The sequence below is a fragment of the Cricetulus griseus genome, chromosome 2 (assembly GCF_003668045.3).
Source record: "Cricetulus griseus strain 17A/GY chromosome 2, alternate assembly CriGri-PICRH-1.0, whole genome shotgun sequence".
In the NCBI taxonomy this organism is placed as follows: Eukaryota; Metazoa; Chordata; class Mammalia; order Rodentia; family Cricetidae; genus Cricetulus; species Cricetulus griseus.
The window spans coordinates 386,070,096-386,094,251 of record NC_048595.1 but is presented as its reverse complement, the minus strand read 5'-3'; the positions used below and the strand labels follow the sequence as shown (position 1 = coordinate 386,094,251).

At 46.9% G+C, this 24,156-nt stretch overlaps 2 protein-coding genes across 2 annotated transcripts; both read right to left on the bottom strand.

Annotated features, from left to right (window-relative positions):
• Positions 1 to 2,668: 2,668 nt before the first annotated feature.
• Positions 2,669 to 5,891, bottom strand: Miox (myo-inositol oxygenase). Its single transcript, XM_027396273.2, has 10 exons — positions 5,877 to 5,891; positions 5,254 to 5,334; positions 4,940 to 5,020; positions 4,645 to 4,807; positions 4,390 to 4,457; positions 4,170 to 4,279; positions 3,368 to 3,435; positions 3,224 to 3,273; positions 3,028 to 3,140; positions 2,669 to 2,935 (listed from the first exon to the last, which is right to left on the bottom strand). The coding sequence occupies exons 1-10, from the start codon at positions 5,889 to 5,891 to the stop codon at positions 2,827 to 2,829; spliced, it is 858 nt and encodes a 285-aa protein (XP_027252074.1). The 3' UTR covers positions 2,669 to 2,826.
• Positions 5,892 to 14,563: 8,672 nt separating this feature from the next.
• Positions 14,564 to 15,766, bottom strand: Adm2 (adrenomedullin 2). Its single transcript, XM_035439201.1, has 2 exons — positions 15,654 to 15,766; positions 14,564 to 14,967 (listed from the first exon to the last, which is right to left on the bottom strand). Exons 1-2 carry the CDS (start codon positions 15,764 to 15,766, stop codon positions 14,631 to 14,633), a joined length of 450 nt encoding a protein of 149 aa, XP_035295092.1. The 3' UTR covers positions 14,564 to 14,630.
• Positions 15,767 to 24,156: the final 8,390 nt, after the last annotated feature.

The window sequence follows — 24,156 nt, the reverse complement described above, 5'->3', positions numbered from 1 at the left end:
AAGGTGATCCTGGCTCCACCAAACCTCACACTGCTGCCTCTTCTCAGCGTGGCTGGAGAATCCTGAGACTTCAATATCTTCCTGTCCTCAATGTGGCTGGAGAATGAATGCCACATACTGAGACCTTGCTCCTGTTTTTTTTTTTTTTTTTTGGTTTTTCGAGACAGGGTTTCTCTGTGTTGCTTTGGAGGCTGTCCTGGCACTCGCTCTGGAGACCAGGCTGCCCTCGAACTCACAGAGATTCGCCTGCCTCTACTCCTGTCTTATATACCTCCCTAATGCTGGGATTAAAAGTGTGTGATTCCAGGTGCTGGGATTAAAGGCATGAACTCTATTACTCTTCACCCTTTCGTAGGCCAAGGTGGCCTTGAACTAACAGAGATCTGTCTACCTCTTAATCCTGAATCCTGGGATTAAAGGTGTGTACCGCCACTGCCTGATCTCTATAGCTTGAGGCTGACTTTGCTTTCTGAATCCTCAGGCGAGCTTTAATAAATTATAAATAATATATTACCACAGGTATAGCCTTTGAGGTAAAGTAAAAAACAGCCCCCAAGAGGTCCTCACATCAAATCCTCAGAATGCACCAAGCCCCACCTTCAATCTCTAGCACTACAAATCCAAACGAAGTCTCCAGAACTTGTGAATTGTGCTATTTGCAGCTTTTTTAAGTAACAGATTTTGAGATGACATCATCAAGGATTTCTCCAGTGGTCCCTAAATGCCATCCCAAAGTGTCACAGGAGCCGATAGCCCTTTGTCCACACCCAGAAGACCTGAAGTCAGTGCAAAGACTCAGCCACCAGGAAGCTGGGAGAAATGGGGGAAAACAAACGAATGCCACAAATCACCAGTTCTTCCCAAATGTTCATTTTTCACTTACAGACTTTTGAATTTGAGATAACAAACTTCTGGGGATTATGTTGCTGTTGATTGTTTGCTTTCTGGTGCTGGGAATAAAACCCAAGACTGGGAACATACCAGTCAGCTCTATGCCACTGAACTATATCCTCAGGCTGATGGTTTCTTTTTTCTTTGTTTTTATTTGACACAGACCCAGACTGACCTTGAATTCACCTTGTAGCTGATATTGGTCTTGATCAATCACTTAATCCTCCAGCCTCTACATCCTGAGGTCTAGAATTAACACCGCTTCCCTTGTCTCTTCAATTGGCAAAAGTTGTATATATTTATGATATTTTGAAGTGTATTAAACACATGTGTTAGCTAATTAACATACTTATATAGTTGGTGTATATGTGTTAAAGACACTTACAATTTTATTACATTTATTTATTTATAGTATGTGGTACATGCCCCATGGTGCCTGTGGAAGTCAGAGGCAACTACTGGGAGCTGGTTCTCCACCATGTTGATTTGAACAATCAAACTCAGGTCTTCTGGCATGCTGGCAAACACTTTTACCAGATGAGCCATCTCACCACTCCTATTAGAAATTATCGGGGAGGGGGGGATCAGGTGGATTTCTAGGCCAGCCTGGTCCACAGAGTGATTTCCAGCACAGCCTGGGCTACACAGAGAAACCCTGTCTGCTATACTCATAGATCAGTGCCTAGCTCAACTGTCATCAGAGAGGCTTTATTTAGCAACTGATAGGAGCCGATGCAGAGACCCACGGCCAAACATTAGGCATAGCTCAGGGAACCCCACAAAAGAGGGAGAGGAAGTGTTGTAGGAGCCAGAGGGGTCAAGGACACCATGAGAACAAGGCCCACAGAATCAACCAAGCAGGGCCCATAAGGGCTCACAGAGACTAAACCGACAATAAGGGAACCTGTATGGGTCTGACCTAGGTCCTCCGTATATCCGTTACAGTTGTGTAGCTTTGTCTCTTGTGGGACTCCTAACAGTAGGAGTGGGGGTATTTCTGGATCTTTTGCCTGTTCTTGGGATCCTTTTCCATATAGCGGGTTGGCTTGCCCAGCCTTGAGATGAGGGTTTGTGCCTGGTCTTACTGTAACATGTTATTCTGTGTTCAGTTGATATCCCTGGGAGGCTTCCTGCTCTTTTCTAAACCGAAGAGGAGTGGAGTGGATCTGGGGGAAAAGGGAAGTGGAGGGGCAGAACTGGGAAGGGTGGGGGGAGGAGGAAACTGCGGTTGAGACATAATGTATGAGAGAAGAATAAAAAACCATTTTTTATGTGTACCACAAGCCTGAAGGAGCCCCCAGAAGACAGAGGGGGCATCAGATCCCCTAGAACTGGTTATGAGCTGCCATGTACGTGCTAGAAACCCAACTCCGGTCCTCTGCAAGAGCAAATGCTCTCAACCACTAAGCTATCTTATCTCTCCAGCCCTATCATTGCCCATGTTTTACTGAGTTATTTATTTTCCTCTGCATAGTCCTGACTGTCCTGGAACTCACTCTATAGACCAGGCTGGCCTTGAACTCACAGAGATCCACCTGCTCCTGCCTCCTGAGTGCTGGGATTAAAGGCATGCACCACCACTGCCCAGTTTTCCCCTCCCCCTTCTCTGTTGAAGGAAGCTGAGTCTAGAAGACTTAGTGACTATTTCTAGAATGGGGATGAGTTGGATGACTGACATGGAGCCAAGAGGATAAGCAGCGTGTTCATAGTAGTGGTATTCCTGTGCTGAGACCACCCCTGCTATCACAACCAGGGCCCCAGTGATAAGTCAACTCTGTAAGCACTTTCTGTCTTTATTAATACCTTGCACAAGTGACCTCAACCACAATGGGTGGAGACTGTGGACAGGTGTCTGAGGCTGGAGTGGGCTGTTATTGTGCCTGATGGCATTCATCCTAGGTGCTGCTTCAGCGTTGGGAGGATATTGGAAACCATTCACCAGCTCAGGATGCCTGGGCAGTACTTGTCAATCAGCCCCTGATAGTAGGGCTGAAGGCTGTCCACATCTGGTAGCTCAGGGCTCTTGGTGTAGAGGTCAAATTTACTGCAGAGAAAGGGGAGGAGCCATGAGCATCATGAAAGATCTTTCTTCAACCCCAAGTCCCCTTCACAGCCCACACCCAAGAAATTATGTACTTGAACTCTTGCACCCAGGGCAGCATATCCAGGTCCTGCTGACTGCACAGCTGTAGGTAGTCACCACCCGTGTGCCATGGATAGAAGGAGTGGAATCGGATCATGTAGAAGGCCTGTGGATGACACACGGCACGCTCAGATCTGCCAGACTGGCCAGACAGGGCTAGGCTTGTTATTGGGCTCTCCCCCGACCTACCTCAGGGGGTAGGGAGAACTTGTTGAACTTCATCATCTGGTAGAGGTACTCTGTAGGAGAGGGGGTGCTATAGCCAGATGCCCAGAGTCTTGGAAGCCCTTCCCTCCATCCCCACACTATCCCCTTCCCTGTCTCGTGCCTCACCGTCATGGCCCCAGGACATAAGGACATTCTCAAGTCCACAGTAGGCCCGGTACATGCCAAGTTCTGTGCTGCAAGATCAAGAGATGAGCATGAGGGGGTCTGGGCAGTATAGGGAAAAGACCACCTGTGGTCCTGTATTGAGGTGTTACGGTGGAAGCTTCACCCAAGCCCCTGGCATCCCTATACTCAAAGAGTCTGGAATGTTCTGATGGAGGTTCCACCCAAGCCCCCCTCCCCTATCTCTTTCCAAAGCCTGCTTTATCTCAGAAAGCCCACCAAATGATGACCCCCTCCCCCAAAGATGCTCAAGACCACTCCCCAGGGTATTTAAACTGCCCCCCCCCAAATAGACTTGTGGTTTTCAAGGGGGCTGGGAAGCCATCTGGGAGTGCTGTATCCTTTAAATGTGGGCTTTTTGAGCTGGGCTGCGCATGCCTTTAATCCCAGCACTCAGGAGGCAGAAGCAAGCGGATCACTGTGAGTTCGAGACTAGCCTGGTCTACAAGAGCTAGTTCCAGGACAGCCTCCAAAGCCACAGGGAAACCCTGTCTCGGAAAAAAACAAAAAAAAAAAAACAAACAAAAAAAACAAAAAAAAGTGGGCTTTTTCTTTCTTGTTTTTTGTTTGTTTTGTTGTTGGTTTGGTTTAGACAGGGTTTCTCTGGGATTAAAGGCCTGTGCCACCACCACCCGGCTAAACGTGGGCTTTTTCTAATTCGGTTTGATTTTGACTGCCACATCGGTGGAGAGGCTTATCGGGTTGTGAAAATTTTTCCGTAAAGTCAGGTGCTATTTCAACCTACTTGTATCGAGGGTCCTGGAGATCAGGGTTGTCCTGGAAAGTCGAGTCACAGAATACCACAGAGGCCTGGGGACGGCAGCCCACGGGAAAAGTGTCTCCAACAACGGCCCACTAGGAAAGGACAGGCAGCTGTGGGTGAGGGGACAGATCTGCTCCCTCTCCTACTGCCCCGAGCCCAGCGCTGAATGAAGCTGCCCCAACTCCCCATACCTGGCCCTCACCTGAGGTTCCCCCCACAGAACCAGGATCTTTCCCAGATCATGCAGAAGTCCGACCAGGTGGAACCAATCTGTGGAAAAGGGACACATGAGATAGAAGCTGCCTGGAGAAAGGTAGGCAGAGCAGGCTCTAGGATGAATGCAAGGAGTTCAGGAGTCTGCTTCCCTCAAGGTGGGGCCTGTGGGAAAGAACCAGACCTCTTGGGGAGCCTTCTAGGGCAATGATAGTCCCTCCCCCACCACAGCTGTAGGACACACCTTTGTCTGGGTGGGCTTTCCGGATGCCCTCCGCTGTCTGGAATGCATGAAAGGAATTGGGGAAATCTACATCCGGGTCGGATTCATCCACCAGGTCGTCTAGCATGTTCACAGCCTCCATGACTGTCATTTTCTTGTGTGAGAAGCCTCCAAACTGGATATGCTGGGGAGAAGGGAGAAATCAACCATTCTCCAAGAGGGAACTAAAGAGCAACGTCACTCGGTGGGTACACTTGGGCCCAAATCAAGGAGGCTCCCACCCCCAGAGTCTGCATTAGAAGCGGGAAACATTTACCTTCCTGTTGACGAAGTCCACCGTCTGGTGTGTATGCATAAGCTTGTAGGTGGTAAAGACTCGATCCAGCAGCGGGCCTGCCTGCAAGCCAGTCAATCAGTATAGGGTGTGTGCCAAACTGGCTCAGCACACTGGAGACCATGACCTCCCCTCCTGCACGCCAAGCCCCACAGGTATAAAGTGCCATGGGGCTTCCCCTAATCTCCACCCCCCCCCCCCCCCAGAGCTGTGGGATGCAGAAGGGCTGCCCTCCACAGGGCTGGGTCGGAAAACGGGCAGAGAAAGTGAGAGGGGTGGAACAGGAATTCACTCACTGTGTAGTTTCGGAAGCTGTCCTTGCTTTTCGCCAGCTCTGGGTCCACATCAGGTCGATAGACCAGGGAAGGGTCTGGGCCCTGGTTGGAAAGGAGTTTGACCCATTTCACCGCCAGCCGGGTTCATAAGGAAGGGAGGACATTACATCTCCAAGGGACTAAATACTAAAAGCCTCATCTCGTGTGCATGTCAGCCTTCCACCTGCCAGTCAGTATCAGCCGATGCCTGCTTCTAGTGTGAGAAGATACAAGAGACAGCAGGCAGATGGATCTCTGTGAGTTTGAGGCCAGCCTGGTCTACAGAGCTAGTTCCAGGACAGCCTCCAAAGCCACAGAGAAGCCGTGTCTCGAAAAACAAACAAACAAACAAACAAACAAACAAAGGCAGCAGCCCCCATCTGCTTGCTATCCTTGCAGATATAAGGTAACTTTAGGAGGAGACCTGACTCCGCAGGGAGTCTGGAGGTGGGGGGCTTCTAACCCTTACCCCCGCTGGACTACAACAGTTAGGAGTTAGCTCTGTGACCTTGAGGAGCAGCTGAACCAGCTGAAGAGAATAGTACTTGGTGCCTTTTCCACTGAGGGCAGTGCCCACAGCGAGGGATTGGTGAAGCCAGACTTACCATGTCCACCTTCATCCTGAGAGGCAGCAGCGATCCGATGGCAGAGCCTGCAGGTAGGTGAGGTCCTAGGCCAAGGAGCCCTTTATATATTTAAAGGTTATGTAACTGACCGGATAATACCTATCTCCTTGGCCTTGACATTTGGTAATAAGTGACCATCCACCTTCCCCCTGGCCTCAGCAAGTTAATATATCAGCTCAGAAACAGAACCCCCTTAGCCCAGCCCCCTTTTCCTTCACTTCCGCCTCCTCCATCCTAGAGTGACTAATCCCTCAGATACACCATGTAGCCAGACTTCTGATTCCCCTTGTTGAGGGCACAGAGATCCTTGTACTCATAGAGAAGCACTAAGAGGACCAGGAATGTTCACCATGCAGGGGCGTCTCCTCAATGGAGGAGATTAAAAAACATACCTGGGCGGGTTTTGGTGGCCCACGCCTTTAATCCCAGCACGCGGGAGGCGGAGGCAGGTGGATCTCTTTGAGTTCCAGGACAGCCTGGTCTCCAGAGCGAGTGCCAAGACAGGCTCCAAAGCTACACAGAGAAACCCTGTCTCGAAAATCCAAAACCAAAAACCAAAACAAACAAACAAACAAACAAAAAAACAGATACCTGAGCTCCAACCAGAAAGCTGAGAGTGGATTTTGTTAATGACCTGGTCACCAGGTTATCTGTGGAGACACACCTCACCCCCCTCCATTTGCTATAGAGGCAGACCTCACCCAAATTCCAGAATGATTATTCTAGACCACTTCCCATCCTTAGGAGAGATGTCAGTCACATGTTCTTTACATTCTGCTGACCTCTAATGCTATTGGTCAGGGACCGCACTAGATTCTAGGCCTTTTAGCTATAGAAGCCACCCTCATGGTCACATGTACTTTGTAAAAGACTTTCTATGTAGTCACACCATAAACTTTATTGTGCACCCGCAATTGGACTGATTGTTGCCTGGAAATCTTTGCCCAAATTGTTGTTTGGTTTTGGGTTTTTTGTTTTTTTCTAGACAGGGTTTCTCTGTGTAACAGTCCACAGTCCTAGCTGTCCTGGAACTCACTCTGTAGACCAGGCTGGACTTGAACTCATTGAGATCCATCTGCATTTTCCTCCCCCAAGTGCTGGATTAAAGGTGTGTGCTGCCAAAAAAATAAAAATAAAAAAAAAAAAAATAAAAAAAGAGTGTGCTACCACCACAAGGCTGTTCTGTGTTGGGTTTTTTGTTTTGTTTTGTTTTTGTTTTTGTTTTTTTTTGTATTTTTTTGGTTTTTCGAGATAGGGTTTCTCTGTGTAGCTTTGGAGCCTATCCTGGCACTCGAGGCTGGCCTCGAACTCACAGAGAACCACCTGCCTCTGCCTCCTGAGTGCTGGGATTAAAGGCTTGCGCCACCAACGCCTGGCCTTGTTCTGTGTTTTAAATATGGGAACGATGAACCTGCTGACAAAGTCAGTCTGAACCCAGTTTTAATTCTTCTCTCTTCTCAGATCACTGCCTGCATTGCCACTTAGGGGCTCCCCTTCAGCTGTCACCAAAAACACGGGACAACACCACCTTGGAAAAGGTAAGAAAAAATTTCTTTCATTTGAAATTGAGGTTAAGGAAAGTCAGTCTTCTCATAGGAAAAGGGGTCTCGACCTTAAAATGAGAGGGTGGAACTAAATAGGGGCTCTTCTTGGTCCCCTGAGGCAAAGCACTTTGTATAGTTGTTAAAATATTTGTTAAGGTCCAAGGAGCAAAACATTCATAGCTACAACTCTGCAACTTTACATGCATAGGATTTAAAGTAAAGATAGTAGAAGGGGGATAATAAAGTCTCTGTCAATTATTTAATAAAGAGAGAAAGAGTTGTTTGGTTGGGTTTTTTTGTTTGGTAGGTTTTCTATAACAGTGGAAATAACTCAGTATTAAAGGTCCCTTCATAGAATTTTTTTTCCTAATAGCAGTATCAATGACCCCTTCATGGGAGAAAAAAAAATCAAAACAAGCCCAACTTCTAGTACAGAAACAATCCCAACTAGGGCATAAAGCCCTAAGCCAATGCTGTTTAACTTAACAGAGGTATTAATCATTCATTATATGGAGGATGTTCTTTTCTGATTGTCTAATGGATGCTTAAATGAATGCTTAATTTTCATAGTAAATAATCTGAGAGAGCAAAATTCATAATCTTGAACTATATCATTGGGTGCACTCTCATCTGTTACTGCTGAGGATTTGACTCTGCTCTCTAAGTTACCATCTGGAAACTCTCCTTTAAATTCTATAAAAAACATAACACCTGAAACAGAGCAGGCTATTAGCTTATTAAATAATGTGGCTGCTAAATTGGTAGTTCATAGAAATAATCTCATACTGAGAAAGAGTCTGTAATAACTATTTTTTTCCAGTAAATTATTTGTTCCGCACTGTTAATAGTTGGTCAAATTAGCATATTACTGGGGATCTATAGATATTTATTTATTTATTTATTTATTTTTGGGCTTTTCGAGACAGGGTTTCTCTGTGGCTTTGGAGGCTGTCCTGGAACTAGCTCTTGTAGACCAGGCTGGTCTCAAACTCACAGAGATCTGCCTGCCTCTGCCTCCCGAGTGCTGGGATTAAAGGTGTGCGCCACCACTGCCTGGCTAGATATTTATCTTAAATATTCCCTTTTTAAGAAAGGATGGAGGCGCACCCTTTTTAAAGACTTTATGAGCTGGGTGTTGGTGCATGCCTTTAATCCCAGCACTCAAGGGGCAGAGACAGGGGGAATCTATGTGAGTTCCAGGCCGGCCTGGTCTACAGAGTAATGCAGAGTGAGTTCCAGGATAGGCTCCAAAGCTACAGAGAAACCCTGTCTTGAAAAAAAAAATTTTTTTTTTCAGTGGCTGGACTGATGGCTCAGAGGTTAAAAGTACTGGCTGATCTTTTTTTTTTCTTTTTGGGTTTTTCGAGACAGGGTTTCTCTGTGGCTTTGGAGACTGTCCTGGATCTAGCTCTTGTAGACCAGGCTGGTCTCGAACTCACAAAGATCCACCTGCCTCTGCCTCCCGCTGGGCTCTGGCTGACCTTTAAAAGGATCTGTGTTCAATTCCCAGTACCCGCATGGCTGTTCACAACTGTCTATAATGGCAATTCCAGGAGATCTGGCATCCTCACACAGCAGTCAAACCCCAATGTATATAAAAAATGAATAGACCTTTAAAAAAAAGAATTTCTGAAAATACCCCCTGGGGGGGCTGGAGAGATGGCTCAGCTGGAGAGATGCCTGTCCAGCCATTCTGTTTCTTTTACTTAAGCGTCGGCTTAAACAGGCGCATTCACGCTTACCAGGAATACCCAGTTATTTTCTCCTTCTTGGGTACCTCTAAGCATCCTGCTACCTAGTAGGATATTCTTCTTAAATTCATAATTAAGATTGCCCTGAATTTGAAAGATACCAAATCTTAAATTAAAAGCCTTAAGTTTAAATCTTTAATAGTTAATGACCACTGTTAATTAGATTTTTGTTCCTTTGTTTTAGTTTTGCCCTCGGCCTGATTAATAATCAAACTCTGGCAAGAAAGAAAGTTAAAGGTGTCTCATGAGAGCCTGTCCTCTATTAGAGACAAATTTTATATAGTATTTCAAACTTTTTTTGTTGTTTTTGTTTTTCAAGACAGGGTTGATCTGTGCAGCTCTGGCTGTCCTAGAACTTGCTTCGTAGTCCAGGCTGGCTTCAAACTCAAAGATCCACCTGCCTCTGCCTCCAGAGTGCTGGGATTAAAGGCATGCACTGCCAGCATTCTGTTTCAAACTTCTAATGAATAATCAGTAGTGAATGGACAGCTTGGCACCTAAAAATATGGCTGTCTGTGTCTTGGCGTTCTGATTATTCCAGGTATATAAACATCCATGCGTAAAGCACACTACAGACTTGCACAGTGCCTTTCCCTACCTACTCAGCTACAGATCACAATCCCAGACATGGTATGGGGCCCTGGAAATGCCAGTGGAATACCATTGTACCATATCTGAGACAACTTTGTCAGACAGCTCTTTATTCATTTCCTTTCTAGGACTCCCATTACAGTTAATAGTAATAATAGTCCTTATGCTAGCAAATGACTTAAGAAATTTTAATATTAATCATGTTACTAAAATCCCTTACTATCCACACAGTCAAGCTATTGTGGAATGACAGATACTTAACTGGCAAATTAAAAAAAAAATAATTAAATAGGGGGTATTTATACCCACCTAAATCCTCACATACTATTTAGCTATGCTAACTTTAATTTTTTAAACAATTTTTAAACCACCAGGCAGTGCTGCACATGCCTCTAATCCCAGCATTCAGGAGGCAGAGGCAGGCAGTTGGAGGCCAGCCTGGTCTTGAGTTCCAGGATAGCCAAGGCTGTTACACAGAGAAACCCTGTCTCAACCTCCCTCTCCCCCAAAATGTTTCTAAAGGATAATGCTTTTGCCCTAAAGTAGATACTGCTTAAGGTCAATATCAAAAAAAAAAAAAAAAGAGAGAGCCCTATATTCTAACATCAGGGTGGGTTTATGCTTGAGTCTTTTCAGAAAATGAACAAACCAGAGACCACTGGAGAAATGAAGCATCGGAAAGACAGACAACTAATCCCAAAGAGGTACAGTAAGCTGATAACTTGGGGAGGAGACATCAAGACTTTAACTCAAGCTGAGACTTGGGGAAAACAACAAGGACTAACCACCCAAAAAAGGTACTAATGGGTTTTTTGTTTTGTTTTTTTGAGCAAGGTTTCTCTGTAGCTTTGGAGGCTGTCCTAGAACTCTGAAGACCAGGCTGACCTCAAACTCACAGAAATCTACCTGTCTCTGCCTCCCAAGTGCTGGAATTAAAGGTGTGCGCCACCACCACCAGGCTTTTTTTGGCTTTTCAAGACAGGGTTTCTCTGTGTAGTCCTGGCTGTCCTGGAACTCACTTTGTAGACAAGGCTGACCTCTGCCTCTGGAATGCTGGGACTAAAGGTGTGTGACACCACCTCCCAGTGTATTACACCCATTTTGCTCACAGCAAACTATTAGCAGAAATTAATCAAAAGATGGTTGAATGGAGGATGGCTTTTGCCTTTCCTCATCCTCTGTTAGCTTTTCTTACCATTCTGTTTTTATTTATATCAATAGTTTTGGGTTTTTTTTATGATCTTATTTATCATGTTCTGTCTGCATGTGTCCCTGCAGACCAGAAGAGGGCACCAGATCTCATTTTAGGTGGTCGTCAGCCACTGGGAATTGAACTCAGGACTTCTGGAAGATCAGCCAGTGTTCTTAACTGAGCCATCTCTCCAGCCACCTTCTCTTATGCTTGCCTGTATTAATTAGATTAGCTATAGAGGCAATGCATTCAACCTTGGTCTCTATTACGGCCACTATTTTTTTCTTTAAAAAAAGTTAGGACAGTGATGGCCCATGCCTTTAATCCCAGCACTTGGGAGGCAGAGGCAGGCCGATCTCTATGAGTTCCAGGCCAGCCTGGTCTAGAGTGAGTTCCAGGACAGCCAGAGCTGTTACACAGAGAAACACTGTCTCGGAAAGAAAAGAAAAATAGAAAGGAGACCGTGTTGGGGGCACAGAAATCCTTGTACCCACAGAAAAGCACTAAGAGAACCAGGAATGTTCGTCATGCAGGGGCGTCTCCTCAATGGAGGAGATTAAAAAACAGTTACCTGCGTTCCATCCAGAAAGCTGAGAGTGGATTTTGTTAATGACCTGGTGACTTTTTGTTATCTGTGGAGACACACCTCACCCTAACTTCTCAGGATAGCTATTCCAGACTCTTCTGTCCCTAGACCATTTCCCATCCTTAGGGGAGATATCACATGTTCTTTACATCCTGCTGACCTCTATGCTATCAGTCAGAGACCACACTAGATTCTAGGCCTTTTAGCTATAGAAGCCACCCTCATGGTCACATGTACTTTGTAAAAGACTTTCTATGTAGTCACACCATAAACTTTATTGTGCACCCGCAATTGGACTGATTGTTGCCTGGAAAACTGTACTATGTTTTAAATGTGCTGACAATGAACTGCCTGACATTAGACTCCCTGAAGTCTGATCCAGGTTGACTAAGTCAATCTGAACTGGGTTTTTTTTCTTGTCTCTTTGCAGATCACTGCTTGCATTGACACCTGCAAGGTCTTGTCTTCCCCATCCTGTCCCCATGTCCATCAGTGGACACACCTCACCCTAACTACCTTTTCCATGTGTTTCCCTCTCTCCTTTCCCCGGAAAGCCAGCCCTAGGAGGCTGAAGTCTCCAGTGTGTCCCGTGTGCTACATGCTCAGGGAACACTGGCCAGATGAGATTGAGGGTTCCTTAGAGGAGGCTAGTCATGACCTTCAGAGCGATCAAGGGTGGGTACCGATGCCTGGAGAGGTTCTTGAGGAGTGTATGACTTTTAAGTGTGAAAACAGTTAGAAAGTGGCCTTGGGGGCCGGGTGGGGGAGAGTGGCTCTGCCACTGAACCTCTGCATGGGGGCATCTCGAGTTAGTCAAGTGTAGCCAAGCGCAGTGTGAGGCTGGCATTGCACCAGATACAAGGGTCATAACTGGCCACCTCCTGACACTGCACAAGATGCCAGTGGCCCTCCCCCTTCACGGCAAAGTTCCTGACCACTCATAGGATTCTAGAGGTCAACCTTTGAGAGGTCTGAGAGTCCATGTCGGAAAGATGCAGAATATCAGAAAAAAGATGTATGGGGGTGATGGGAGGTGTTCCTGGATGAGGAAACCATCTTGTGCTGAAGAACAGACCACACAGGCTCAAGAGAGGTGCAAGGCTGTACCTTGCCCAGGATCCAGGATACCAAGGAGGGTCCTGGCAAGTTTGGGTCTTTTAGACCCAGTTTCTGTCTGTCCTCAGTTGACTTCTCATCTTTACTCCAGACCCCACTGTTTGTCTTTACTGCCCACCAACCTTTACCATTGACTTTCAGTGGCCACAGGACACACACTTCAGGGGTTTGCATCAGGAGCCTTTAGTGCCATTCACATAACTGCCAACTTCTGTTAGCTAACCATTACAGCCCATACCTTCTGTGAGCACAGGGACTTGGCACGTCTAAATCCTGGCCCTGGCGAGCCCTTGCTGTACCCAGACCTACCTGGACCTTCTTGGCTTCTTCCAAGCAGCCTGCCTCTCTGTCTAGCTAGGCTCCTCAGCATACCACCTCCTATTACAGTTCCTGTTTTGACCTCCCTATGCGTGGAGGTCTCTGTTCTAGCAATGCAAGGACAGAGCTAAATAGCCCACAGGGCTATTCTTGGAAGGAAGATGAGTTACCTGAGTTATACAAACCCCAAGTAAGCACAAGGATGGGGGCCCAGAGGGGTACTTTCAGGATACTCCTAACTGGGGATCATTTCTGTCACTGAAAGGTAGGCCTGACTTTGAGCATGAATACTGTAATCCCTGGGGCATGTCTCTGTGCGGCTGCCTATAGATCTGGAGCAATGAAGCGCTCCTACCAGGGAGGCAAGGAGGGTGGTGCAGGAAGAGTGCACCCAAGTGCTGTGAGTAGTTGCCAAGGAACAAACAACTCTTGGAACCCTGTGTTCTGACTAGACAATTGCAATGTTTGGGCAAAATCACATGTGCAAAGAACCTGTACCAAGTACCTATTTCCAGGTTGTGACTGATGCCCGCCTACCACACACCACCCTCACTTTTTTTTTTTTTTTAAACAGTCTTTGTAGCAAAGGCTGGCCTTGAACTTGTAATTCTGGTTGGTTTGGTTCTCCTCTTGATTGTCATTTGTGGTCCATCTTCCCTTCTTGGACTGCCAGACTCCACTGTCCCTACTCTTGATCCTGCTGGATGTCCTTATGGGACTGGGGATGGGTAGGATGTGGAGACAACTTTGTTTAAATGACTCCAGCTTTGCTGAGATAGGTTTGGATCTTTGGGGTTTTTTGTTTTGTTTTGTTTTCTAATTTGGGGTAGTTTTGTTGTTGGCTGGAAGTTTGAGACAGGGTCTTGCTATATAACATAAGCTGGTAATGAATTTGTCATCCACCTGCCTCAGTCTTCTGAGTGTTGAGACTGCCACCTGACCTCTTGTTCAGGGGTAGATCATACTAAGTCTTTTTGAGATGGGACTCTTTGTCTTATGCCATGCCCTGGCCTGAGGATCAGAAGGGTTACTCTGTTGTACTTTATCCCAGAATGTTCCAGGAGTCTCCATAACCACTGTGGCCTGGGCTCCAGGTTGGCAAGAGGTACAGAAGGTCTCTTCCCTGATGCTGGTCCCAGGGACCATAGCATATAGCCCCTCTTTCTGCCCCTCCTGCTGCAGGATGCAAACAAGGAAAAGTCACCATTCCAGGTCAGTCACAGAAGAGCAAACTGCACAAGAGTGGCCATAGCTTTAGCCCACAGTTAGGCTTTAATTCTTAGTGGGGTGGGAGGTCATCACTCTAGCCTTTTCCCTGCTTGGTCATAGGTGGGGCTGTGTTTAATTAAGACTCTAGTTTTTTTCTCTATTTCTTTAGGCACACTCCTCCTCTCAAGTTCTTTGTGGCTTGTGATACTGACAACACTCCTGCCAAGCACCTGTTCCCCTGGTGTGCACAGTTCTGGGATGTACAGACTACATCCACATATCCTCATAGGTTTAGGTTTACAGTATCCAAAGCTATGAGAAATTGCTGTCAGCAGGAGCTCCCAGAGAACTGGGCCAGGATGTGGAGCTCAGCTGCAGCTTTGGGATTGGAGTACAGCACTCCAGGTGGACCATCTAGGACCCCCATCAGCCATAACTGTGGGGGCTGCTGGGATCCATAGGAGCCGAGTCCCGCCGGCCAGCTGGCCGGACAAGCTGCCACAGGCGGTGGCTGAGATTCTGCACCTGGCATGTGCCCAGTACACAGCCGACCCGCAGAAGCTGGGCATGGGGTCTTCGGGGTCCCAAGTGTCGCTGGGGACCTGGGTGTCGGGAGCCACCATTCTGAAGAAGATGAACCATAGCAAGGGTCGGGTTGCCCCTTCCCTGTGGCTGGGGAGCATGATGAGGCTTCCAGCCTACAGGTCTGAGTGAAGAGTGTCCAGGCTGCTGGCCACTGGAAGGATTCTTCGCTGGGGATTCTCTGCGGAAGGGGAAGGGAGATGGAAACTCAGTGGCCTGGCATAGCCGTCCAAGGGCTCTTAAGCCCACCTACTTCTCTACAAAGTTTGAGGGCACTGACAGGGGAAGCCCACAACTTCCCCAAAAGCCTGGCCTAGGACCAGGGGAAGCCCAAAGCCTGACCCTGTCCCGGATCTGAAGACTAGGAGGGAATCCCATTACCCTTCTGAGCTTGCTTACTGGCAGTTTGGCCATCTCCTTAGCCTAAGTCACATGTACCATTAACAGCACCACTCTGGGCAAAGGTCTCCAAAGCACTTAGGCTCTGTGGGCCACTGCTCCTAGAATTCAGAAAGAGCTCCCTGGGTTCGTCCCTGAGAATGAGTCAAGTCTCCCTTGCTCCAACACTCCAATAGACCTTTTATGAAAGAGCCTCTCTCTCTCTCTCTCTCTCTCTCTCTCTCTCTCTCTCCCTCTCTTCCTCTCTCCCTCTCCCCCCCCCTCTGTGTGTGTGTGTGTGTGTGTGTGTGTGTGTGTGTGTGTGTGTGTGTGTGTGCGTGGGAATAACTACTACCCCAAGTAGAAAGATGCAAAGGAAAAAAAGTCCTCTTTCTTGCAACGCTGAAGCTAGGAAGGTGGCCCTTGGTCTGGGAAATGAGCTCTAGAAAACTTATATCCCCATGAGGAGTCTAGTCCAAACTCCCTCACCTGGTTCTGGATAGCTTCAGTCCCCTGCCCAGGCCGCCAGACTGCGTGCCCGGGAGCAGGTAGAGGAGGCTGATGCAACCGAGGGTTACCGTGACCATCAGGAACTGGGCCATGGCGGGCTGGGCTGTGGAAGAAGAATTCGGTGAAGCCGGCAAATGGGGTGGAGGAGGGCAACTCTGGCCTGGAGCCAACCCTCTTTACCCACCAGTTGAGGAGTCTTTCTCAGTCGGGGGGTTGGGGAGCGTTCGGGAAGTGGGAAGATTGGTACCTGAGTCTGTTGTCTGTCGGGGCACAGGTCTTGGATCTAGAGACCGCAGGCAGGGCTGGGGTCTGTTGCGAGTTCCCAAAGCACTCAGTGTGACTTGTGGGTCAGGTCGTGGTCTCCTGGGTTAGTTGGGCTTCTGGGGTCCAGCGGAAGACCAGTTTGGGAGGCACTTCCAACGCTAAGTAGTCTTTGGAGCTGAAGGCGGGGCAGCCGCTGATGGGGCGGGGCATCCTCCACCCGGGTGGGCTGCGGGAGCCAAGCTCTCCAGGCTGCCACTGCTACCCAGCCAAAAGCAGTAGAGCCTCAGGGGGTCACTTCGAGGGGTCCGTTCATGCTGGGAAATGCTCAAGACCTGGCCAGGAACGCCTCCCACCCCCGTCAGAGGGGGGTGTCTACCTTCCCCGCTCCTATTACCTAACTTCTGGTGTGCGACTAAGTGTCAGAGACTAGTGGGGCCAAATGACCCACCAGGCTGAAAGGTGAGTGCCAGGGTAGAGTTGTGTTCTGAGCCCAAGAGCATAATAAACCTGTCACCTCTTCATGGAAGGTAGGAGCATGACTTGGTTGCCAGCATCCCCAGGAGATAATGGCAGATTCCTGATGACTGCCCACTTGTTTGCCCAGAAAAGTGGCTTCTCATTACCAAATACTTTAATACAAGTATAGAATGAGCCTCCCACCACAGCAGTATTCTGGATGAGAAACTCATTTCTCTTCTCTGCACACAATAATCTCTGTACGTGTTATGCATGCATGCACAAACGAGTAATACATGTAAATATGTGTAAGCCTAAAGGCACTCTATCTTATGGTTGGGCATACATACAAGTATTGTATGAGTTGCTTTTTTTTTTTTTTTTTTTTTTTTTTCTCCTCGAGACAGGATTTCTGTGTAACTTTGGAGCCTGTCCTGGAACTCCCTCTGTAGACCAGGCTGGCCTCAAGCTCACAGAGATCCACCTGCCTCTGCCTCCCGAGTGCTGGATTAAACGTGTGCTCCATCACTGCCCTGCTATGAGTTGTTCTTTTTGTTTTTTGTTTTTAAGTCAGTGTCCCCCTCCCTATTGTGGGACTGAGGACTGAACCAGGCAAGCACCTACCCCTGAGCTACATCCTCAATTACCTTATTTGCTCTTGTGTGTTGAAGTAAGGTCTCCCTAAGCTGCCCAGTACCCTGTGTATCCTAGAGAGGACTTCAACTTGTCTTCCTGTCTCTGCCTCTTGCCTCTTGAACAGCCGGGATTACAAGACTACTATAACCCAGAAAGTAATACCCCTTTTTTATGTGTCCTTTTATTTTTTATTAAACTTTTGTGTACAAAATCATGGATTTCATTATGACATGTTTGTAAATATTTTTGGCCATCTTTTTATTGAGTTACACATTTTCCCCACTCCCCTTCTATCTTCCCCCTGTAAACATATTCTTGTATTTTTCTCATATTCACCCATCAGTCCTTTATGAATCTAAATTCCAGTGGTTTTCTTCAGTTTTTCCACAACTAAAATCCCCACCATTGTGAACTCATATGTATACTGTATATGCTGAATTGTTCTTCAAGTGCTCATGTCAAGCCACTATCTACCCATACTGGATTCTGTACCACTGGTTCTTAGCATCTTTGTCAGCCTGTTGAACGTATTTATTTTGTATTTTTATCACTGCCTTAAGCATTTCTTTTACTGCAAGAACATTTCTGTGTGCCCATCTGTGTTTCCTCTTCTATCTCACTCTGTCCCTCCTGCTGAACACCCATGGGTGCTCAGTATACATTTGCCAGATAAATCCATCAGAGAGCGTTGCATGCAGGCCATGCTGAAGAGCTTGCTTTACCTCCTGAGGAAGATAGCAGGGAATTACCCATTTCCTCATTTTTATCAGTTGTAGAGAGAGTGGTTTCGTTCATGTTAGAAAAGAACAGTGCTCAGCACGGTAGTGGTGAGTATCTGTGAATCCAGCACTCAGAAGACAGGCGGGGGGGGGGGGGAGGTCATTAGCTTAGGACTAGCCTAGGCTACATAGCAAGACTCTACCCTGACCAAAAAAAAGAAACAAACTAAGGCCTGGGAATGTACCTTTGTGTTCAGGGCCCTGGATTTCATCTACAACCCCTTCAAAAATAAAATAAAAAGGTGAGGACAGTTAGGGTTGTTCCACAGAGAAACTCGGCCTTGAAAAACCATAAATAAATAAGGTGATTCTGCAAGCAAGCAAACACGGGGCTGTGGAAGGTACTGAGGAGTCTAGAAGGAAGGGATGCTGGGGTAACAGAATAGACAGGTCAGAGCAGAGAGGAAGGGAAGGGAGAAGAAGATTGGAGATCTGTACACAGCCCCTCTATTTGGTGGTGCGGGAAGCTGTTGAAGAGCAGGTAGAAGAGGCTGCTGTGTGGATATGCCCGGGCTAAGCTATCTGTGACTAGAGATGTCTGTCCAGGAGGCCTCCAGTCTTGTGGACCTAAGTTGGAGGGCAGGCCGGAACAGTTTTGGGTCTTCAGGGATGGTTAGGTTCTGAGAACTATTGTATGCATCATCCAAGAGAATGAAGACATGTGGCTGAGTACAGAATCAGTGTGCCAGCTCTAAGGGCCAAGCAGGGAAGAAGTGAGCGGAGGATGCCGAGACAAGCTCAGTTCTTCAGCTGTGCCTCTTTTCTCTAGCCCACCTCCACCGTCAGTGGGTATCCACACTGCTGCTGGCACTGCCTTTCAAAATAAAACACCATCATGTTATTCGTCCACCAGTACGTACAATATACATCCAGTGAGCTGGCAAGATGGCTTAATGGATAAAGGCACTTGCCACCAAGCCTAATAACTTGAGTTTGATCCCCAGAAGCCACACAATGGGAGGACTGACTGTTCTCCTCTGACCTTCTACACACATGTCATGGCCCACAAAATAAAGAAAAAAAATTGTAGAAACACAATTTTTGGAAAATGTTTCTTGTATTCAAAGAGGCTGATTCTCTGGGGCTTTGGAGGCTGTCCTGGAACTAGCTCTTATAGACCAGGTGTGGTGGAACTTTTGCTGAACCTTACAGCAAAGTTAAATAATAGGCCTTGAGATCACTTAATATCAGGCAGTGATGGCACACGCCTTTAATCCCACACTCAGGAGGCAGAGACAGGTGGATCTCTTTGAGTTCGAAGCTAGCCTAGTCTACAGAGTGAGTTCCAGGACAGTCAGGGCTGTTACACAGGGAAACCCTGTCTTAAAACACTGGGAAAAAAGAAAAACAGATCACTTAAGTTGTTTGTTTGTTTTTTTTAAATGATTTATTATTTTATGTGTTTTGCCTTCCCATATGTATGAGGGCATTGGATCCCCTGGAACTGGAATTACAGATAGTTGTGAGCTGCCATGGGTGCTAAGAACTGAACCCCTGTCCTCTAGAAGAGCAGCCAGGGCTCTTCACCACTGAGCCATCTCTCTAGCTCCTGGCCCCAACTTTTTTTTTTTTTTTTTTGGTTTTGGTTTTTTGAGACAGGATCCCACTATGTAGCCCTGGCTGGCTGGAATTCACAGGGATCTGCCTGCCTCTGTCTCCTAAGTGCTAGGATTAAAAGCCCTGTTTAAAGTTAACCTGCCTTTAAAGGACAATTATAACGAACAGCCTTATATGTCTTGTATTCTCCATGCAATCAGCTTCTACTAAGCTAGGGCATAGCTTTAATCTTAAATCATATATTCTTCTATGCCTCTGACCCTATAATGTATGTGTTATCAATGTTTGCTGAAAACAGTCAACAGTTAAAAGTGACCTTATATTGTAAATATAAATGTTGCAAATATCATGTGGATATACGTCAATAGCATTTGTTTGCAGTTTTGTTTACTGTTCTGGGCTAGTTGGGAGCAGTAGTATTTCTTCCTTGTAGAAACTCTTTACAATTTTTGTAAAGAGTACCTCATTCCTTCCCCATGTGATACTTTCTGTGCTCTTCAATAAATACAGAACAAAGCCCTTTTTTGGGACAAATGGTAAACACAAGAAGAGAAGTGGAGAATTCAAATTTGAGTTCACTTTTGGTTAAGCTAATCCAAGAGGAAGTCTGTGTTTTCATTCCTTAATGCATTAACTAGTACATTTAAATAAGAAAAATGCATTTAAATTCTCTATTTTTATCTCCGTGAGTTTTTTTTGTTTGTTTTGTTTTTGTTTTTTTTTTTTTGTATTTCAAAACAGGGTTTCTCTGTGTAACAGCCCTGGCTGTCCTGGAACTAGCTCTGTAGACCAGGCTGGCCTCGAACTCACAGAGATCCGCCTGAAACTCATATTCATTCACCTTTCTCTGACTCCCATATGCTGAGAGTAAAGGAATGTGCCATCATGCCCAGCCTGTCAGTTTTGTGTGTGTGTGCATGTGCACATGTGTGTATATGTAGTATTTAAAGTTTAATTTTATTACACCTATTTTTGTATGTGTGGTGAGCCACCATGCACATGTGAAGGTCAGAGGACAACTGGCAGGAACCAGCTCAGCTCTCTCCTTCTATCATGTAGGTCCTGGGGATCAAACTCAGGTATAAGGCTTGTTGGCCAGCATCTCTACCTGTGGAACCATCTCACAAGCCCTTTATCAGTTTTTAAAAATTATTTTATGTATGTAGATATTTTGCCTGAACCATGGATATGCCTGGTGCCCTCTGAGGAGAGAAGAGAACATCAGATCCCCTGGAACTTGAGTTACAGAAGGTTATAGGTACTAGGAATCAGACCTGGGTCCTCTGGAGAGCAGCCAGTGCCTTTAACCACTGAACCATCTTTCCACCCCAATTAGTTTTTAAATAAAAAAATGACCTTTATGTGCTAATATGTGGTTAGGGCATCCAAAAGTCAGAGAATACTTGTAGGAATGAGATGTCTCCTGAACCATGTGGGTCCCAGGAATCGAACTTGGAGAACTCAGGGTGCCATGGTTGGTAAGAAGCACCTTTGTCTGCTGAGCCATCTCACTTGCTACAGATTGCCTTTCTTTTTCTTTTTTCTTTTTTCTTTTTTTTTTTTTCAAGACAGAGTTTCTCTGTGGCTTTGGAGGCTGTCCTGGAACTAGCTCTTGTAGACCAGGCTGGCCTCGAACTCACAGAGATCCGCCTGCCTCTGCCTCCCGAGTGCTGAGATTAAAGGCGTGCGCCACCACCGCCAGGCTCTTTTTCTTTTTCTTCTGAAACAGGGTCTCAGTATGTTTTGTATCCCAAACTGGATTTAACACGAAATTCTTCTGCCTCATTCTCCCAAGTGCTGGAATTCCAGGAGTGTACCAAGACACAGAGCTTCATAAGGTTTTTAATTTGGGTAGGTGGAGGTAGGCCTTGGCGAAAGCGGTGACAGAGCAATTGCTGTCCTTAGAGCTTACTCAATCTTTCCCTAAACCCATGGCAGGTGAGGATGGGGCTATACTCTGACTCTTGTGCTTAGGCCTATCTGTTTATTCTGCTACCTTTCCTCTCATTGTGGTCCCAAAATCACCAAAAAGCACATCACTTGACACCTGTTGTATACTACTTACTGCCCATGTGGACACAAGGGGAGACACCAGCATCTTTTAAGTTTACCTTTGGCTGGAGAAGCTGCCTTTGGGAGTGATTTGCATATTGGCAGGGGCCCCAGCACCACTGACTGTTGAAACAGGGAAAAGGTAGACAATAATTTACTAGGGGAGTCTGCACTGAGTTGGTGTTGGTGATATTGGGGAAGATTTTATACCAGTGGTTCTTAATCTTCCTAATGCTGTGACCCTTTAATACAGTCCCTCAGCTGGGCAGTGGTGGTGCACGCCTTTAATCCCAGCACTGGGAGGCAGAGGCATGCCTGGTCTACAAAAGCTAGTTCCAGGACAGCCTCCAAAGCCATGGAGAAACCCTGTCTCGAAAAACCAAAAAAAACAGACAAAAAAACCAGTTCTTCATGTTGTGGTGACACCATAAAATTATTTTCCTTGCTAATTCATAACTGATTTGCTACTGTTATGAATCTTAACAAATCTTATCCAAGTTTTCGGATGGTTTTAGGTGACCTCTATAAAAGGGTTGTTTGACCCCCAAATAGATTTCGACCCACACAGGTTGAGAACTGCTGCTTTAGAGAATTATTTTTGGGGGGGTTCCGGACAGGGTTTCTCTGTGGCTTTGGAGGCTGTCCTGGAACTAGCTCTTGTAGACCAGCCTGATCTCGAACTCACAGAGATCTGATTGCCTCTGCCTCCCGAGTGCTAGGATTAAAGGTGGGTGCCACCACCTGGCAACCTCATTAAGAGGTATTTTAAGGTGTAAATTTGAGGTTTGATCCCAATGGCAAGAGTTTTGAAGACTGGGTGTGGCAGGGGAACTGATAGGGATCAGTGGGAAGTGGGTGAGTAGGTGGGAGGGACAGGTATCTCTGGAAGGAGGGTGGTGTAGAGGGCAGGTTTAGGGCCTATTATATGACATATATCACAGGCTAGGACCATTGTGCCATGGTGGGTCACTCTGCTCTATAGGGGCATCCATCCACCTCAGGTTGAGGGAGTTGTGTCATCATGGGTCACTCTGTCTTCTTAGGCCTATCTGCAGGATATAGATGGTTAAGATGGTTAACATGCCATGTTAGACATGAACAGTGAAAAAATGAGGCAGCAGTTTGCAAGACGACAGGCATTTGGAGACTTGCATAAGTGTAGTGGTTGGGTGAAAGAACAGATGGAGGGACCAAGGAGCCTATGGGATAAAGAGAGTGTCTTCTTGGAGGAGGCCTGAACTGGTTGAAGAAGGGAGCACCTTAGGGGACTAAAGGTCCTTGAGGAGATGTAGCCAACAGCAGGTGACCTGGGGAATGCAATGGTCTGGGTACTCAACTTAGTGGCAAGACACTTGAGGATAGATTGGAAATGACCTTTGCCAGGATCAGGGTTCTTTTAAGTAAGGACACTGGGCCTCCATGGTCTTAGGAGCCATGGGGTACAGGACCCTAATAGTTTCTAAGAGAGCCAACTCAGGGTTCAAGCGCCAAGTCAAATTTGCCAGTCACCATTTCTTCACTTAATGGTGTAGAGAGGAGTTTTAGTGATTGACAGAGCCAACTCAAGCAAGTTCAGACACATGTTAAGTAGAAAAGATGTCACAGACTGTATCACCTGGCAGTGTCAGGGGAAAGCTAGGACTATGTCTTCATGCATTGAGTGTTCCTGGAAGAGTCTTTCCTCCACCCCCCTCTTTTTAAATTAAATTTATTTAAATTTCATTTTACATTCCAATCACAATCCGTGCCCCCCACATCCGCTCTTCCCAACTGGTAAGAGCTCCCTGCATGTATGTCTGTGCACCAGGTACAAGCAGTGTTCCTGGTTGCCAGAAGAGGGCGACAGATCCCCTGGAATCAGCGTTACAGACGGTTGCATGCTGGGAACCCAACACAGGTTCTCTTCAAGAACAAGCACCCTTAACTGTTAAATTAGTTCTCCAGCAGGCCCTCATGCTCCTGTTTTTGTTTTGTTTTGACACAAGGCGTCCCAGTGAAACCTAAGAAGCTGGATTGGAACTCATGATCTACCTGCTTCAGCCTCCCAAGGGCTAGATTATACACCACCTATACCACCAACTGGACTTCTCATTCTTGAGTTTCGTTTTATTCATTCTCCAGATCCTGCAGGTGCCGGGAACAGGATGCTAGTAGGTAGCCTGGCTTCCAGTTCCCTCAGAAACTAAATTCATCTACAACAAGCCCAGCCCTCCCCTTGGACCTCCCTGGTCAAGGACTTTGCCTCTCTAACAGTGTCCCATCCGATACCCATTTCTGTGTCACTGCTAGAGGCCTGGCTGACACTCCCCCTTCCCCTGACCTCCGGGGTGGTCGGTCTGACCTCCCAAGAAGGTGATCCAAGTTGGGACATGAGGCATTTTTTTTTCTTTTCTTTATACAGGTGTTGGACATCCCACCTCTCCCTTTGCCATTGTAAGGTTGGCAGCGTTTGAGGCGAAGCCCTGGCCCCCCCCCAACTTGAACCTCTAGTTTGAGAGATTAGCTGGACAAGGCCTGGTCTCCACTGGCTTTCTTCACCCAGACTGAGCTGGAGCTTTGGGACCACGCCCCTGACCCTCGGGATTAAGATTTCCCAAGGGTGAGGTCCAGGCCTCTCTTCATTCCGGGGCTTCAGTCTCGAAGAGGAGATATGCCCTGGTCCTGACGAGCGTCTCAGGTCGAAATGTCGGCCGTGGGATCGAGGTAGCTGACCCGCCCCGGCCGCCGTCCGCTTCACC

Excerpts from the sequence above, each read along its gene's own strand:
- Miox (XM_027396273.2), bottom strand. Across the intron at positions 4,808-4,939 it reads TGGACTTCGTCAACAGGAAG|CATATCCAGTTTGGAGGCTT; the intron begins GTAAATGTTTCC and ends CCTTCTCCCCAG. Across the intron at positions 2,936-3,027 it reads CCCTGGGTGCAAGAGTTCAA|TAAATTTGACCTCTACACCA; the intron begins GTACATAATTTC and ends CTTTCTCTGCAG.
- Adm2 (XM_035439201.1), bottom strand. The coding sequence starts at position 15,766 with ATGGCCCAGTTCCTGATGGTCACGGTAACCCTCGGTTGCATCAGCCTC. Across the intron at positions 14,968-15,653 it reads CTGAAGCTATCCAGAACCAG|AGAATCCCCAGCGAAGAATC; the intron begins GTGAGGGAGTTT and ends CCCCTTCCGCAG.